The 15,353-nt window shown below is 48.4% G+C and overlaps 5 protein-coding genes across 5 annotated transcripts; 3 read left to right on the top strand and 2 right to left on the bottom strand.

The window, feature by feature from the left end:
• Nucleotides 1–8: 8 nt before the first annotated feature.
• Nucleotides 9–3,031, top strand: F5891DRAFT_1022804 (small-subunit processome). Its single transcript, XM_041361249.1, has 7 exons — nt 9–467; nt 527–756; nt 811–888; nt 946–2,340; nt 2,392–2,466; nt 2,517–2,798; nt 2,859–3,031. The coding sequence occupies exons 1-7, from the start codon at nt 110–112 to the stop codon at nt 2,895–2,897; spliced, it is 2,457 nt and encodes an 818-aa protein (XP_041228242.1). The 5' UTR covers nt 9–109; the 3' UTR covers nt 2,898–3,031.
• Nucleotides 3,032–3,233: 202 nt separating this feature from the next.
• F5891DRAFT_1022795 (APC amino acid permease) lies at nt 3,234–6,198 on the top strand. Its single transcript, XM_041361248.1, has 13 exons — nt 3,234–3,741; nt 3,810–3,848; nt 3,906–3,954; nt 4,008–4,131; nt 4,185–4,286; nt 4,339–4,375; nt 4,426–4,741; nt 4,794–4,976; nt 5,031–5,073; nt 5,129–5,198; nt 5,247–5,411; nt 5,459–5,673; nt 5,725–6,198. The coding sequence occupies exons 1-13, from the start codon at nt 3,627–3,629 to the stop codon at nt 5,908–5,910; spliced, it is 1,644 nt and encodes a 547-aa protein (XP_041228241.1). The 5' UTR covers nt 3,234–3,626; the 3' UTR covers nt 5,911–6,198.
• A 323-nt stretch (nt 6,199–6,521) lies between these two features.
• Nucleotides 6,522–11,126, bottom strand: F5891DRAFT_1022791 (uncharacterized protein). The gene is made up of 7 exons (XM_041361247.1): nt 10,599–11,126; nt 10,340–10,530; nt 10,239–10,289; nt 9,993–10,191; nt 9,795–9,941; nt 8,218–9,743; nt 6,522–8,166 (listed from the first exon to the last, which is right to left on the bottom strand). Exons 1-7 carry the CDS (start codon nt 10,741–10,743, stop codon nt 6,577–6,579), a joined length of 3,849 nt encoding a protein of 1,282 aa, XP_041228240.1. The 5' UTR covers nt 10,744–11,126; the 3' UTR covers nt 6,522–6,576.
• Nucleotides 11,127–11,139: 13 nt separating this feature from the next.
• On the bottom strand, nt 11,140–14,419 carry F5891DRAFT_146612 (uncharacterized protein). The gene is made up of 13 exons (XM_041370668.1): nt 13,554–14,419; nt 13,441–13,497; nt 13,320–13,389; nt 12,965–13,268; nt 12,892–12,916; nt 12,699–12,787; nt 12,562–12,645; nt 12,472–12,513; nt 12,400–12,420; nt 12,103–12,353; nt 11,872–12,051; nt 11,731–11,822; nt 11,140–11,673 (listed from the first exon to the last, which is right to left on the bottom strand). Exons 1-13 carry the CDS (start codon nt 14,279–14,281, stop codon nt 11,391–11,393), a joined length of 2,226 nt encoding a protein of 741 aa, XP_041228239.1. The 5' UTR covers nt 14,282–14,419; the 3' UTR covers nt 11,140–11,390.
• Nucleotides 14,372–15,212, top strand: F5891DRAFT_1215164 (uncharacterized protein; the record flags this gene model as incomplete). The annotated part of the gene is made up of 4 exons (XM_041369297.1): nt 14,372–14,419; nt 14,470–14,580; nt 14,641–14,979; nt 15,036–15,212. The coding sequence occupies 4 exons, from the start codon at nt 14,372–14,374 to the stop codon at nt 15,135–15,137; spliced, it is 600 nt and encodes a 199-aa protein (XP_041228238.1). The 3' UTR covers nt 15,138–15,212.
• Nucleotides 15,213–15,353: the final 141 nt, after the last annotated feature.

Genomic DNA, 15,353 nt, shown 5'->3' with positions numbered 1-15,353 from the left:
GGATAAGCACATCCAAACTCAGAAACTCGTCGAAAAATTTGATGCAGCAGGAACTGCACCCGGTCTCACACATATTCGACGCATCACAACAGATATCGATCCTGGAGGCATGAGTGAAGATCTAAGAGTAAGATTAATAGGAGAAAACGAAGATGACGAACGAATGGACAGTGGGGATGATGAAGAGATTGAGAGTGATGATGCGTTTGATGAGAGTGACGAGGAAAAGTATGGTTTTTATTTTCCCAGCAATGACCATGACGAGGAAGAAGACGCCCTATCGACATCGGAGGATGCCCCGGAAGCTCTCGAAGAACTTCAAGACTTCATATCAACACTAGACTCCGCAGACGACAAAAAACGCAAATCGAACGATGTCTCTACACAGTCCGCTTCGAAAAAACGCCGCTTGATGCAGGAGCGCACTGAGGCTGGAGATGAGGGAGAATTTGGCGTCTCTGTTCGCGGTGAGTCCCAACCCAACGTTCCCATGCGACTTTGTGTTAAGCACGATGCACGCACGCAGGCTCTACAGCACTTAAACTAGACGACCTCCTTGCCCCGCTTGCATCTTCGAGTGCACTCACGACGCTCAAAAAATCGATCAAGGTTCTCACTTCTACATCAAACAAAACCAAAACCCTGTCGGCGCCGCTTCCTCAGCGAGCTCAAGAGCGTCTCGATCGTGAAGCCGCTTACGAGCAAACCAAGGAGGAAGTGGACAAATGGAGCGCTACGATGAAGCGCATCAAACAGGCAATGATTTATTCAATTTATCGTGTCTATCTCGTTACTAACTCGCGATTGTAGGCAGAACATCTGAGTTTTCCGTTGCAAGCACAGTCAGAAGGTCGCGTCTCCAACTTGGAGCTTGCAGCAAAATTCAAGGTTAGTCCGACTTCTACTTCTTCAATTCACCTTATTTGACTACTAAATCATTGCCAGCCCTCGAATGAGCTCGAGTCGGCTGTCGACAATCTCTTAAAATCGGCTCAACTTCGCGATCAGGACATCGCCGGAACTGAAGCTCTGAAGATGGCTCATCTATCGGTCGAAGAGGTCGCAGCGCGGCGCGCAGAACTGCGCATGATGCGCGAACTTGCATTCCGGGTCGATAAGAAGGCGAAGCGAATAGCGAAAATTAAGAGCAAAGCGTACCGCCGCATTCGAAAGAAACAGAGGGAGCGGTTGGGTGGTGAAGAAGGAGACGCGGATGTGGATGTTGAGGATGCAGAAGCACGATTGAAAGCTGAGGTGGAGAGGGCAAGGGAGAGGGCAACTTTGAGACACAAGACCACTGGGAAGTGGGCAAAAGCCATGCAGGGACGCGAGGAGCTTGATGTGGATCAACGGCAGGCCATTGGAGAAATGCTGGAGCGCGGAGAGAAGCTTCGCCGTCGCATACAAGGCGAGATGAGCGGTGACGAGTCTGAGGAAAACGAGAGCGACGACGAAGAACAAGACGTGGAGACCATCAAGCAAGGTGCATTCGAAGAGCTGGCCATGCTCAATGCCTCCGACGTCCTATCTGCAGACATCGGAAGTAAGAGTGTCTTCAATATGAAGTTCATGCGCGATGCCGCCGAAAGGCAAATCCGAGAAGCGGACGCAGCTGCGGATGACTTTTTGAACGAGATGGGAGGAGTGGAGTCAGAAAGTGACGACGACGCTTGCGGTGACAGAACAGTGACAGAAGGCCCGTCAGTTCAGCGCGTGGGCGGGCGCGTGGTATACCATCCTGGCACAATTCCTTATACTAAACCAGTCGACTCGCACGCATCGGAGACCTCTAGTGTCACCCTCCAATCCGCCGACCTGGTGCAAGACAGTCCCAAAAGTTTGAACTCCATTTCTAGCCCAATAATCTCTTCTCCGACGCAGGAAAGCAATCCTTGGCTCGTCACATCATCGTCTTCAGGCCCATCCCGCAAGAGGAGCGAAGTCCTTGTGCAAAAGGGCTCTGACGCCCTTGCGAAGTCCACCAACAAACTTAAGAAGCGAATTGCCAAGGGAGGGGAAGAGAAAGAACGTATTCAGGATGATGCAGTATTGGAGATCGATGCCGACAATGTTCTCACCGCTCTTGAGCCAGCCTCCACACCGGCTGTCATAAACACCAAGCACAAGCTAAAGGGAAAGGGAAAGGAGAAACCGAAGAATGACAGTGTCGCTGTGCAGATATCACCTGCCGATGCTGATGACTCTGATGAACATAGCGAGGTGGACGAACAGGAGCGTACTCTCGAGAGGAAGCGCAAAGGAGGCAAAGGCAAAGGAGTGACTGCATTCAAGCAACGAGAATTGGTCACCCTTGCTTTTGCCGGCGATAACGTCGTTCAGGTATGAAAGCTGTTCTTCAGTTGGGTTCGCGCGGGTACTGATATGTTTCAGGCATTCGAGGACCTGAAGCAGTCAGAGATCGAAGCAGATGCACCACGAGAAGTTGATACAACTCTCCCTGGTTGGGTAAGCTGAAAGTGATATTCTTAATTCGCCGAGCTCAATGCGCGTTACAGGGCTCCTGGGGAGGTACAGGCACCAAGAAGTTTCCACCAAGACCAAATTTGATCAAAAAAATCGCTGGCGTCGAACCTTCGTCTCGAGCCGACTACAAAAAAGCACATGTCATCATCTCTGAGAAGCGGGACAAAAAAGCAGCCAAGTATCTCGTCAAGGAGTTGCCGTATCCGTATACCAGTCATGCCCAGTACGCCCGCAGTATGGACATACCTGTAGGTGCCGAGTGGAATACTAGAGTGGGGTTCCAGAGAGGAACTCTCCCTCGTGTTGTGAAGAAGGCGAGTCACATTGACCCTATTCTTATATCCGGTTGGGTTGCTTATCTCTTGCTCTTTTAGATGGGTACTGTCATTGAACCCCTAGTAAAAGCATCTTAGCTGGCGATCTGTCGTTGATCGATGCAGTTTCTCAGTTGACAAGGAAATTATAGTCAAGTGACTACAATGTGAATGTGTATCATGTAGTGCCTGTGAAACAGATGGAACGTGACTTCATGGCATTTGTTCCATCACTTGTAAGTTGCGACAGTAGTAATGTCAGCTACGATCTTGAAGCTTGAAGGTCCAGAACCTATCTCGCTTGACAACATTAATACTGAGTTCGCTCGACTAGAAGGCAAAATTCGTAATCAGAAAGGTTAACGATGCATGGAGATGGGACGGAAGTATTAGAAGGGACTGTCCACGTGTTGACGAGCCGGCGGCAGTCCGGACGGAACCACAACGACTACTACTAAGGACTTGGACCCGCTATCTAATACGTGTACGTCTCAGCATCAGTGTAGCACGCTTCAAGTGCCATTCAAATTTTCCTTGGTTCCACTGGCAGAATATGGTTCTCCCGGCAGAACTCCCTCAAAGTACTAGTTCTGTCTACTAGTAGTTATCGAACTTATTTATATCTTGACACTGGACCGTGCGCTGGCCAGTGATATATCATGTAAATGATGTACTAATTCATGATTCCGAATAGGGCGAGTGCTACTGGGATCACGCAAGACGTCAAGCAACTTTTTGAAGCTCCAACTAGTTCGGCACTCAATTTCGCAACAAAAGACCTTTCTTTGACTCGTATTCAACAGGATATACAAGCTATCGGCTCGCCTGATGGATGGTCTTTCAGAGACGGAGCCTCTCCTGCGACCCGCGCAGGTCCAGCGGAAGGCGACCGACGATATCTCGGTGGAAGGGTATTTGTCTGTGCAAGACGACACTACACGTAGTAGGTGCTCGGGACCACATACATTGGACATCATCTTACTCACATCTCCGGTTTCTTCTGTGATACAGACGCATTTGACGATGTGCCTGATGCAAAGAAGCAGATCGGTAGGCATTGATGTCAGTTGTGTCGCCAGGGTATGAAGCTGACCCAACGTGCTTCAGGACTCGCTAGTGCAGTAATGCTTATATTCAACAGAGTGATTGGAACTGGGTTCGTCGCAATGAAAGCATCCTTCGTGAGGGAGGGCTAATGTTCATGTCCAGCGCTTTTGCAGCGCCTAGCGTTATCTTGCGGTCATCAGGGAGTGTAGGAATGACTTTCGTTATGTGGATACTCGGTACACTTGTCGCATGCGCAGGTACTGCTGTTTTTGTAGAGTTTGGAACGGTCAGGGACTCGGATTGTCAGTTGCTATCCCTTCTCATTTCGCCGTGTTCTAGGGACTGCCGAAGAGTGGTGGGGAGAAGACCTACATGGAATTCATCTATCGCCGACCAAGGTTCTTGGCTACTTGCTTCTACGCGATATACGGATTACTCATAGTAAGTCCTTATCCGTCCCGCGAATGCATTGATCATTATCATCATCGGTAAGGGTTGGTTAGCGGTAAACAGCGTTGTTTTCGGGGAATGTAAATTTCACTCCTTCTGTTACTAGACGACTCCTAACTGGTCCCCCTAGACACCTTAAATGCCCTCGCAATCCAGCCTACCACTGTTAACGTTCGAGTAGTCGGCTTTCTGTGCTCGACATTCTGTCTCATCGTACACGGTGCATTCTTGGACTATGGGCTGAAACTACAGGATGCACTGGGTTTCTTCAAATTATTTGTATTACTCATTATCGCTGTTGCTGGGCTCTTCAGCCTCGTCGGTGTCCCTGGATTCGCCGTACGTGGTGAATATGATGTTCCAGACAATTTCACGTGGTCGTCTTTTTGGGAGGGAAGTGGCATTAGCTTGAATGCATTCATCACTGGAATGTATAATGTTATCTGGTAGGTTTCATCTGGTCGTGCACCCGCGGGCCGGTTGCTAACTTCTTCACAGGGCTTACAGCGGATACTCTAATGCCAACTATGCCTTATCTGAAGTGCAAGATCCTGTCCGTACCATCAGGCGCGCTGCACCCCTTGCCTTGATCCTTGTCGCGGTCGCGTTTTTGTCTGTGAACGTTGCGTACTTTGCTGTTGTATCCAAGCAAGACATATTGGAAGGTGGCACCATGGCGGCGTATGGCTCATTTATCACGAAAACATACATTCACGCTGATGTAAACTCTTCCAGAGCCCTATTTTTCAGGAACATCTTCGGTCCTGCTACAGAACGGGTAAGTAATGGCAACTACGCTAGTCAGCGTATTTTCTCATGTAGCTTAAACCCAGATTCTGAGTGCTGTCATTGCACTGTCAGTACTAGGAAACCTTATGAGCATCCTGTTCTCGCAAGGCAGAGGTTATTTACTTCACTTGCACACGAGGATATGCGCTTACCATGGCACAGTTGTCCAAGAGTTAGGTAGAGAGGGTGTCCTACCATTCTCGTCTTTCTTCGCCAGCAACAAACCTTTCAGTGCACCCCTTGCCGGGCTTTTCACCCAATGGCTCGTTTCCATGATCATCATGATTGCTGCCCCTCCTGGAGATGCCTATCTCTTTGTCGTAAATTGTTCGTATCTCATGACTTGATCTTGGACCTACCTAACCACAATTTAGTCTCATTATACCCCGTGACGATGTTTAATCTGCTGATATCGGGTGGTCTTCTCCTTCTGTACACCCCCGCATTCAAATCTTACGAGTGGTGTCCTCCGTTCCGAGCGTGGAAGTCCGTTGTTGTATTCTTTTTCGTATCCCATGTCGTTCTTGCTATTTTACCCATGATCCCGCCGACTGCAGGATCCGAAACTTATGAACATCTCCCATATTGGGTACGTTTGCCGCTATCTTTTTGTATGCGTAACTGATGGTTTGTCATGCAGTCCCACGTCGTTATAGCGGTGTCAGTCGGTCTAATTGGCATTATATATTGGTTTGTTTGCTTCTACTGGTTACCCAAGAAGCGTGGATACCGTATCGTGCAGGAGACTGTCTTACAGGATGATGGGGTCCCGCGGAACGTTCTTCGGAAACTACCAAATAGATCAGATGACGAAGGACGTGCGTAAATGTAGATGCCCTTTCAACTTTACAGTTATTTTCATATCGTTAGACCAGATTCCTTTTCTTCCCCATCTTGCCGCTTCTAGATCTATTTCCTTGTGGAACTTAAGCTTCACAAACAATAGGGTTCCACCTTTTACGATACTATTCGGGCGGAACAAGGGCACAATACCCCTGAAGTACTCAGGAGTTCGTTACTTCCAATCTTTGGCTCGCGACTATCGCACATTTCTTGATGTATTGTACAGTTTCGAAGTTGTACGAGGCCACAATCACAACAACTGTTTACTGTGCGCAAACCAGCCACGGCATGTGGGCAGACACGAAATTTGACAGCCATTGGTGGATGTGGCGGTACTTACCCATATACAGGCAGCTCTGAGCGCCATTCAAGGGTGTTTCGCCCGACCAAAGCATCGTAATAAGTGGGGCCCTTTTGTTTGTCCAGCTCCACAACTAAATTGAAGCGGTGATACGAAAAACAATGAAATCCGGATCATCAATATGAAAGTAGATGTAAGTACATCACGAGCTTCTAGATAACTATCACATATGGTTATATACGTACAAGCATAGGTATCTGGGTATACATCAGCGGGTTGGATTGTGCTACGGAATGCTACAGAGCGCTCTGTAGCATTCTGTAGTGAAGTACGCTTCCCTGATGTGTGCTAGAGAAGCTGTGGGGTATCAGGAAAACGTACAATTACTATTCCACCGTTTGCCAGTCCAAGAACCATACAATTGCCGAACGATGCCTGGGATCTCACAGGTGACATCGTTGGAAGCATCGTAAGGGCCGTACCAGTCTTTGAATCTACTATCCACTTTCGCTCCAGAGACAATGGCCCGACGATAGAATGATTGCTGGGATCGTCGGCCGGCGTTGCAACTAAATGCACTCCTGTCGTTGCATCCCATGCGAAGATGGCACCCTCGCGGTCTGCCGCCAAAATCCTAACATTATCTGCGGGTAGAGCAACAGAATGGACTGGTTGCTCGAGGTTCAGTGGACCCAGCAAACATTGGCCTGTTATGGGATCCCAGACCCGCACAGTACGATCAAGCGACCCCGAAACAATGCGCTGGCCATCTTGCGAGAATGCGAGGTGCGAAACGAGGCCTTTGTGCTTCCGAGTCACACCCATGCTTCCGACTGACTCGATATCCCAGATGCGGATGGTAGCATCTTTCGCGCCTGTTACCAGACGGAGACGCCCGTACTGCTTCCCAAATGCTACGCAACGCACAGGCATTTTGTGCCGGCGAACGAGGTGGCTTAACTCTTCCCCTGTCTCCAGACTCCAGAGGCGTACAGTGGTATCTTTTGATGCGGATGCGATGAGTCGCCCGTCAGGAGAGACGGCGACAGAGAACACGGTGCTGCGATGTCCGCGCAGCTTGATTGGCATGGACGCCTCCTCAGACCGAATATCCCATACACAGACATGTTTGTCATCTGTGCCCGATACTATCCTCGTGCTATCAGGAGTAAAGACTACAGAGTATACGCTCCCAGAATGACCGTGAAGGGGTCCTAATACCATTCTCCCTGATGCTGCATCCCAAATTCGGATAGCACCATCACGCGAGCCCGAAGCGTAGCGCATACCATCGGGCGAGAATGCAAGACATAGGACCGTTTTCGTGTGCGTCGCCGGGAGGTCCAGAATAATTGATGCTGTCTGAACATTCCACATGATGATGGTGCAATTTTGTCCGCCTGAGATCAAACGGGTTCCATCAGGGGAGAATGCAAGAGCATATATCGCTCCCTGATCACGTTGTAGTGGCTGACCTATCGTTTGCCCAGAGAAGGTGTCCCAGAGGACTATTGAACCACTGAATAAACATGACGCAGCTAACTGACCACCAGGCGCGAAGACCGTCATCGCCACATCACCCTTCGGCCCTTGGGTCAGTAGCTCTCCCGATATAACGTCCCACACATGGCACCCGCGGGCGACCGTCGAGATCAACTGGGACCCATCAGACGATAGTGAGAGTGATGTCACTTCTCCACCTGGTCTGGGAATGTCCATGAGCAAAGGCGACCATTCATCACGAAAGCCTCCAACTACGACTGGTATTGATATTTCATCCTTGAATAACTGATATAGGACAGAGTTGGTTGGAGAAAACGGCAATGCACTGCTGTATACGAGAAGTGGGTGCTGTTCAATGACGGCGGTGAAGGCTTGGCAAAAGCGCACTGCATCTGCTAGAAGGTCGCAAAGTTCTTGATGGCGACCTTGAATTGACTGTAGGCTTGCTTTCAGCAATGAGAAAAATAGGATGGAACTTTAACTCACCCGGCTCCAATCTTCTAGTCGCATGAGTAACTTAATCGTATGTCTAGCCTTCTTCAACAAACTCATTGTCTGGATCCAGTGAAGCAGATGCTTCACGAGAAGATCATATACCACAATAGAGAGCGATTCCTCGGTGCCCTCTAACTCGCAGACGTGATCGATCCAGAAGATACATGAGTAGGTAACATCCTCTGGTAGGATCCTAACATCGACGACCCCACTCCTCGTGAGGGTCAAGTCGCACATATTTCGTTTCAAATTTGCGCGAAGGGAGCTAATGCACTGGAGGGCAAGTCTCTGATGGGATAGATATACATCAATGAACCACTCATCCCTTTTGCAGCGAGCTCGATCTGTTAGAAAATCCTCGAACGAGGGATGAATAACATGAATCGGCTCGTTGGTCGATCCTCGGAAAACACAACCAAGATGCTGAATAGTATGAAGACTTGGTCGCGTTCTTGAGACTGAAGCAACCTCATTAAGACGGTCGATGGTCAACGCCGTCAAAGGATTTTTGGCAGCTATCACAACGCCGAGAATGTCGCGGAAGTCGGCAGAAAACGCTGGATCTTCCCATCTCCCAGCGGATTCTAGGGCGGTGGTGTACATAAGGTCAAGGGATGACTCGGCGTTCGAGCAAACATCAATACGAAGTAGGTCCGCTAACCTGTCTTCTGGATATTGACCATTTTCCACGTAGCGACAGGCGGTATACGCCCATATAAAGAGTCCGTGCGCTCGGGCTGCCAGGGCATCAATTATGTCATGCCCAGACCATTCCTGTGGGAGTGACAGATATTTGTTTTTAGAACGGATGTTTTGCAGACGATCGGATAGGTACAAGTGGATATCCTTATCATTTGCAGGAGAGTTGATGTCGATTGGAGTGCCACAGATATTCTTCTGTGCTTCCAATGCTTGCTGAATATCCAGTTCTGTCCGGCTTGTAACAACGATGCGGAACGTCGGCGGTAATTTCACGCTCTCCAGCGCTAGGATACTGAGAAGGTCTTCCCGGTTCCCGACGTGTCCGCACTCATCCAATGCATCGATAACAACGATCACAGGACCTTCTTGGCTCCAAACTGCCAATTCGGATTCGGACAGCGGTTGCACCAGTAGTTTGTGAAACTGCTGTCGTAGGGGTGATTGTCTGATGCTTGGAGTGCCTTTTATCACAGTCGAGATGGACGCTCCCAGTCGAGGGTCAAATTCGCCAAGCTGGAAGGCAAGAGTTCGTACAACGGCTGCTGGATCATTCCTTGCGGCCATGCGGCGGTCGAAAAATACAAACGCGCCGAGCCGACCCAGATCTCGTGTAATGTTGGCAATCGTTGTAGCAACGGTGCTCTTTCCAGAGCCAGCAGGGCCGTGGAGCCAAAGCACATTCTGATTGCTGGAAGGATTCATTGCCCAAGACAATACACTGAAGAGCAAGTCGCTACGAGTTTGAGGCAAGCATGTCGGTCGGGATGGGTCATCCATATCTACCGGATGAAGCTTGGCAAGAGTTTGTGTTTGAGCTAGATACCGATGAGCGCTTGAAGCTCTGAGAATGTAACATGCATACAGACCTATCGACTGCACATCTTCGTACATGCGGTGTGCAGTGAGAGCGATCTGGACCCAGACTCCAGTTTTGAGAGATGCCTTCAGCATCGTGAATGTTCGCGTAAAGCGTCGAATTTGCTCGCCTGCCCATTGTTGATTGAGCGCACGTCCTGAAATTCTGAATGAGAATAAGAGACAGGTTTAAGATAAAACACACGCACCACAAAATCCATGGCCAGAGTATTCCTGAATGAATAGCATACATTCTATGGTTTGGGACATGATCTTCTTGATAGTCTCTTCCTGAGATGCCAGTCTACTCGGAAAACTTTTTATATCATCAACAAAGGTATACACGTCCTCCATCATCTCCGTCAGCTCTCCGATGCTTTTGTCCCGGTCCAGTTGGTCTCTGGCAATCTATACCATTCATCAGAAACTCAAGAGTCTCGTGTGTTAATGCTCACCGTGTAAAGTGATGATACAACCTGCCATGCCAAATTCACAAATGGATGTATCTGCATTTTTCAAATATTAGCTTGTCATGAGTGAGCCTAAAGCCACTGACCTGCGATGCTACGCCCACAATCTTAATAAACGCATCTAGCTGCGAAAGGAGTACAGAAAACGATTTCCCCACTGATATAGGCTCTGATATAGGCTCTTCAGGTCTGTATAGACGGACTAAGATGTAGCCTCGTTGTGAGGCGTCATAGTGTAGTACGTCGTCCGAAGGGAAATTCAGCCGAATTTCCTGTGCTAATGATATGTGCAGGGAACGTTGTGTTGACGTCACGACGCTGTCGATGTAAAAAAAGATCACTTACACACTGCGACAGCAGGTTGCCTAAGTATTGTGGCCACATCTAATCCGACTTTGGCGAGAGAACGGGAGCCAGGTTTGAAAATTGAATTGTGTTTGCTCTTGATCTCAAGTTGCGTTTCCATATCTATGGGTCTAACGGCGTACATAGCACGTTGACAACGTTTCTCTTCATGTATGAACTACTGAACACTCACAACATGAAGTGTTTGTTCCATACAGCCTTGCCATCAAGTTCTCTAGCCACTTCATTGGTCTTCAGCGGTGGATGCCCTTCTACAAGGATTTTGGCATAATATACAGATGATTTGGTGGAATCTTTCTTCGGGATCAAGGCTTCGATGACTGTATATCATATTTGGAATCGTGGGGTTTACCAAGATGTACTGAAGACCCACTGTCTGCTTTGTAGTACGTCCTGTTGTCCATAAAGATGCCGCTGGTGAGAGTGAGAGTTTCAAAAACAGCCCAGTGGCCAACCCGTTTAGATTGAGTTTACATAAATAATAGCTGATGAAGTATGGTGTTTCACGTTAGTGCTTATGGAATAGCTGTAAGCGAAATTTGAAACGAGAACTATTTCTCATGATCTCCTGACTCCACGAAGTCCCACCAGGTTTCATCGTTGAGACCCGATGTAATAAGATCGGAGAAACCATGTGGCTGCACGATAGAATTCGGAGGGTGTATACTAGTATATACTCTCGACTTATCCTGTAAGCCTACCAACCAAACCACAGATATAGAATAGCATCGGCAGTGCAAGAGTAAGGAAGCATAGTGGCACAATACATCGTTACGCAACTCGATCGCTGTTTCTGCCAATAAGTATCTGGTCCAATTCTGGGTGTCTTGAACCACGCAGGTATTGGACGACGCGCTCTGGCTGACGAGGCAAGGATCTCGCAAAATTCGGTAGCCATCCGACAGCAGTGTTCATCGTAGGCCACAGCGTGAATATCGTAGGCCATAACGTGAATATCAAGACTATTATCCATCCGGGGGTCATCGTCGCGAGCGTTACAACGTCATTGGTATCGAAAATGAAGATAGACAATGCGAGGCCGAAGAATACCATCCTGACGAGATACAAGGTCAGAACTCTGGGATTGATACGCGGGGAAATTAGGACATACGCCCATACAAGGAGTGCATACGGCAAGCTATGCATCAATGCCAAGTTTTCAATTCCAGGAATTCCGTTGGTCATCAGGGACATGTATAAAGCCTGCATGTGTGATCAGGGAGGCTCGTTGAATTAAAAAAAGATTGCATACCCCGTCCTCGGCAGTCTGATAGTCTTTGCTTTGATCGACAAGTAGCACAGCAAGCACAAGCGAACCCACAGAACAAAGAGATGACATGTATACCGCGATAGCTGGCGATATCTGTAAGGAGGAATCGATGATGCCAGGCACCGCAAGGAAACTGACATCAACAGCCAACATAACAGTGGACTCCAGCGACGCTAAGTCTTCAATTGCACTCAATATGTATCAAGCACTTACATAGATCGTGAACCCCAGCCACTCGTTATCTAGTTGGTTGATAAAGTCTTTCCAGCGTGGGGCATTGATGATCTCGTCCACCCATACTCTCTGTACACGCTTATAGTGTTTACGTGGCCCATACCAGAGTATTAGATTGAGGAGCCTGAAGATGAGTGTTTCGCGTTCGTGGCCCTCTTTGTAATAGATGGACCTGTCGGCGTCAACGCGCACGCCAGGTTGTCCACAGAAGTTTGTGAATTTGACTTTGGCTGGGCTTTGTCAGTATTTTTCGTGAATCGAAGGATACATCCGTACTGAACAATCTCATGAACCGAGCTGTAAAGAGTAGATCAATATACTGCTGTCATTCATGGAAGAAAAACTCGCCTACAACACACACAGAATAAGCATGCATTTTATCGATGCTGCCTGGTTCAGCATTTAGTTTGGGTCGAAAACATACGGAGTAAGTCTAACCCTCAATACGGTCCATTAGATCCAGCATCTTCGCTAGTTCATTGCCATCAAAAGGGGCCAGTGATGTATCCGAGGTGATGGTTTCTATGATGATTGTAAGATTCTGTTCTTCATCAAGTTGTAATCACATAGCCTGCCTGCGTTTGCATGAACAATGATTTCCCTCAGCTCTTCAAAGATTTGTCTCGGAAGGTATCGATTGTGAGGATAAAGCTCGCAATGATACCTAGAAGACTGTCAGCGTCGCCAACACGCTATTGCGTGCGAGTCAGTAAAATTGATCGAAAATATTTGTTCACGGAGCGTACCGATCCCTTGGAGAGTACTGGCCAGTATTGCGATTCCAATGAATACTCTAAAAGCAGGTGTTTATGGGTCATCCAAAAAGTAGTGAACCACCCACTTATATGACTGAGTCTCTTGGCTGCCTTGACGTTGAACAGAATCTCACCATGTGGTTCGCAAGTATATGAATGCGCCCAAAATATCACCCTCTTCACGTGATCGACAAAATAGTAGCCACAAGACTTGATGATGTTAGTACGACCTTTTTCGGTGTTAAGCTCGAGCACCAATTCTGTTCCATCACCGATCCTGGCCTGTACGTCTGATTGACTCTTTGCATAATCCTTGAGGGCTTTAGCCATCCCCAGGAGCCTCTTCGAATCCATCTTGCCTAGGCGCATGTCTGCATCCGTGAAAACTCTCTATAAAGTATATGAGCATTTTGGAAAATCAATCTAGGGACACGTGCTAACTGTCTCGTGGTGATAATAAACTCTGGGACCTTCCGGATGCACAAAGTCGCGCCACCCGCATTGCACCTCCCTAGATACATGTATTATGGGATACAGAAACTGTTGGTAAACGTGTACATACTCCACATACTTGTTGTCTTTCGGAGTGATGACGAAGCAATTCGGTTCAGTCCATTTCCTTCCGTGGCAGTGTCGCTACGTCAACATCGCTCTAAGAATGAGTGACCGTCTTACATTTTGATGTTTCTATCATAGCGTTTGATGTCGGTCGGTATGATTGGTACTAGTTTGATGATGCGCTCGGATAGCGCAGCGGCATGCCCCGAGAAGACAAATTGTGGTTCGTCTGTTGTGTTCATTTCTAGAACGATTTGAGGTAGTCCACTGTCAAAGCTGGCATTTGACACTGGAATATCATCTACAGTCCCTATGCTGAAGTCGTCTCTGGAATTGGGGTGCGGAGGTGGCGTCAGGTACAATGGATGCTGCGGAGATGCAATGTCCACTGGTGCTGCGAGCGTACTATGTGGTCGGTCACCAGGCTGGTTGACATCTGTCGAGAGTGTATGGATCGTAGGTAAGCCGCTCGAACATATTGCAGGGCGCAACTCTTCTTGAAGTCTTCTAGTTGAGGAGGTGTCATGGCCGAGGCGAATACACATGTGTCCTAGCCTACGGAGTAGGGCATAGAAAATTCGCAACGTATAGCATGCTCGACGAAGTGAAGATTTCAACAAGAGTGCAACGAATCTAGCAAATTTGCGCAAGATGTCCGATGAGAAGTTGGCCATGAAGATGAAATCATAAAAGCAGTCCACCGTTTGAGAACTGAAGCTAAAGTGTGAAATGTCGAAACTACAGTAAGTACTGGTAGTTAGTCTAGTGGCAGTGGTGAATCTGTCAACCCGTGCCAGGCTGCCAGCCAGCTGGCAGTTGCAAAAGTTCGAGCGCTTATTAGTCATCAGAGAAGCCACAACTTCAAGTTGTTACCAAGTGATTTGACCTACTATCAGTTGCATTAACTGCCGCTGTATCGCGCCCCCTAGAACACGATGTCTGGGCAAGAAGAGCAGCTCACCGAGCTGCTTCTAACGCTCAAGGTCAGTGCTAACAACTACTACACCGCATCAACTCATAACGCGACTTCCAGAAAACAACTCCAGAGCAAGCACGCGCTATCCTCGCGTCCACGCCACAGATCGCGTATGCCCTCATCGGTCTGATGGTGAAAATGAATGCTGTAGACGTCCAAGTCCTGCAGGTATGCTGTACTCGCCCTTACCACCTGGAAACCATCAGATTGATGAACCAACGATTCCAGAAAACACTCACGGCCTATTCGGCATCGATCCAGCAACAGCAACAACAGAATGCAGGTCCATCGACGGCGCCTGCCATCCAGCCTGCTTCTGCAATCCCACCCCACCTCCAGCAGTACCGTACACCAACGCCACAGTCACAAACGCCGCCGCACGTGCCATCACATACACCTACCCCTCCTCATTATCCCAATGGACACGGGCAGGCTCCACAGCAAAATTTCGGTTATGGGGCATCCTCCCAATATGGTGCACAAGGAGGATATAGCGCGCCGCAACAAACCCCCATAGGTGGTGGCATGATTCCAGATGCCCTGGCATCGATTCCCGAGGAACAAAAGGTGCGAGAAACCCAATTTTACCGTATTGCATATTTTGACGGGCCAAAAAAAAACAGGCCATGATAATGCGCGTCATAGCTATGACACCAGACCAAATCAACATGCTGCCGCCGACAGAACGCGCGAGTATTATTCAGCTGGTAAAAATATTTCTTTGATCTCGTTTGAGTCTATCGTGCTGATTAAAATCAACCCTGTCCCCCCCAACTTTCCTTGCAGCGTGCAACGCTAGGGCTGCCGTCATAAGGGTCTACGCTAGCCACTCATATCTGAATACGACATAGATAACCCGCATCGGGATGATACACCAGGGCGTTCCTCGAGAACGTAAGTGATTTTCTTTTGGCCCGCGGTGTATCGACCAAGGCAGGCGC

This window comes from Suillus fuscotomentosus (genome assembly GCF_016647785.1).
Source record: "Suillus fuscotomentosus strain FC203 chromosome Unknown F5891scaffold_16, whole genome shotgun sequence".
NCBI lineage: Eukaryota > Fungi > Basidiomycota > Agaricomycetes > Boletales > Suillaceae > Suillus > Suillus fuscotomentosus.
This window is presented reverse-complemented; position numbering and strand designations above follow the sequence as displayed.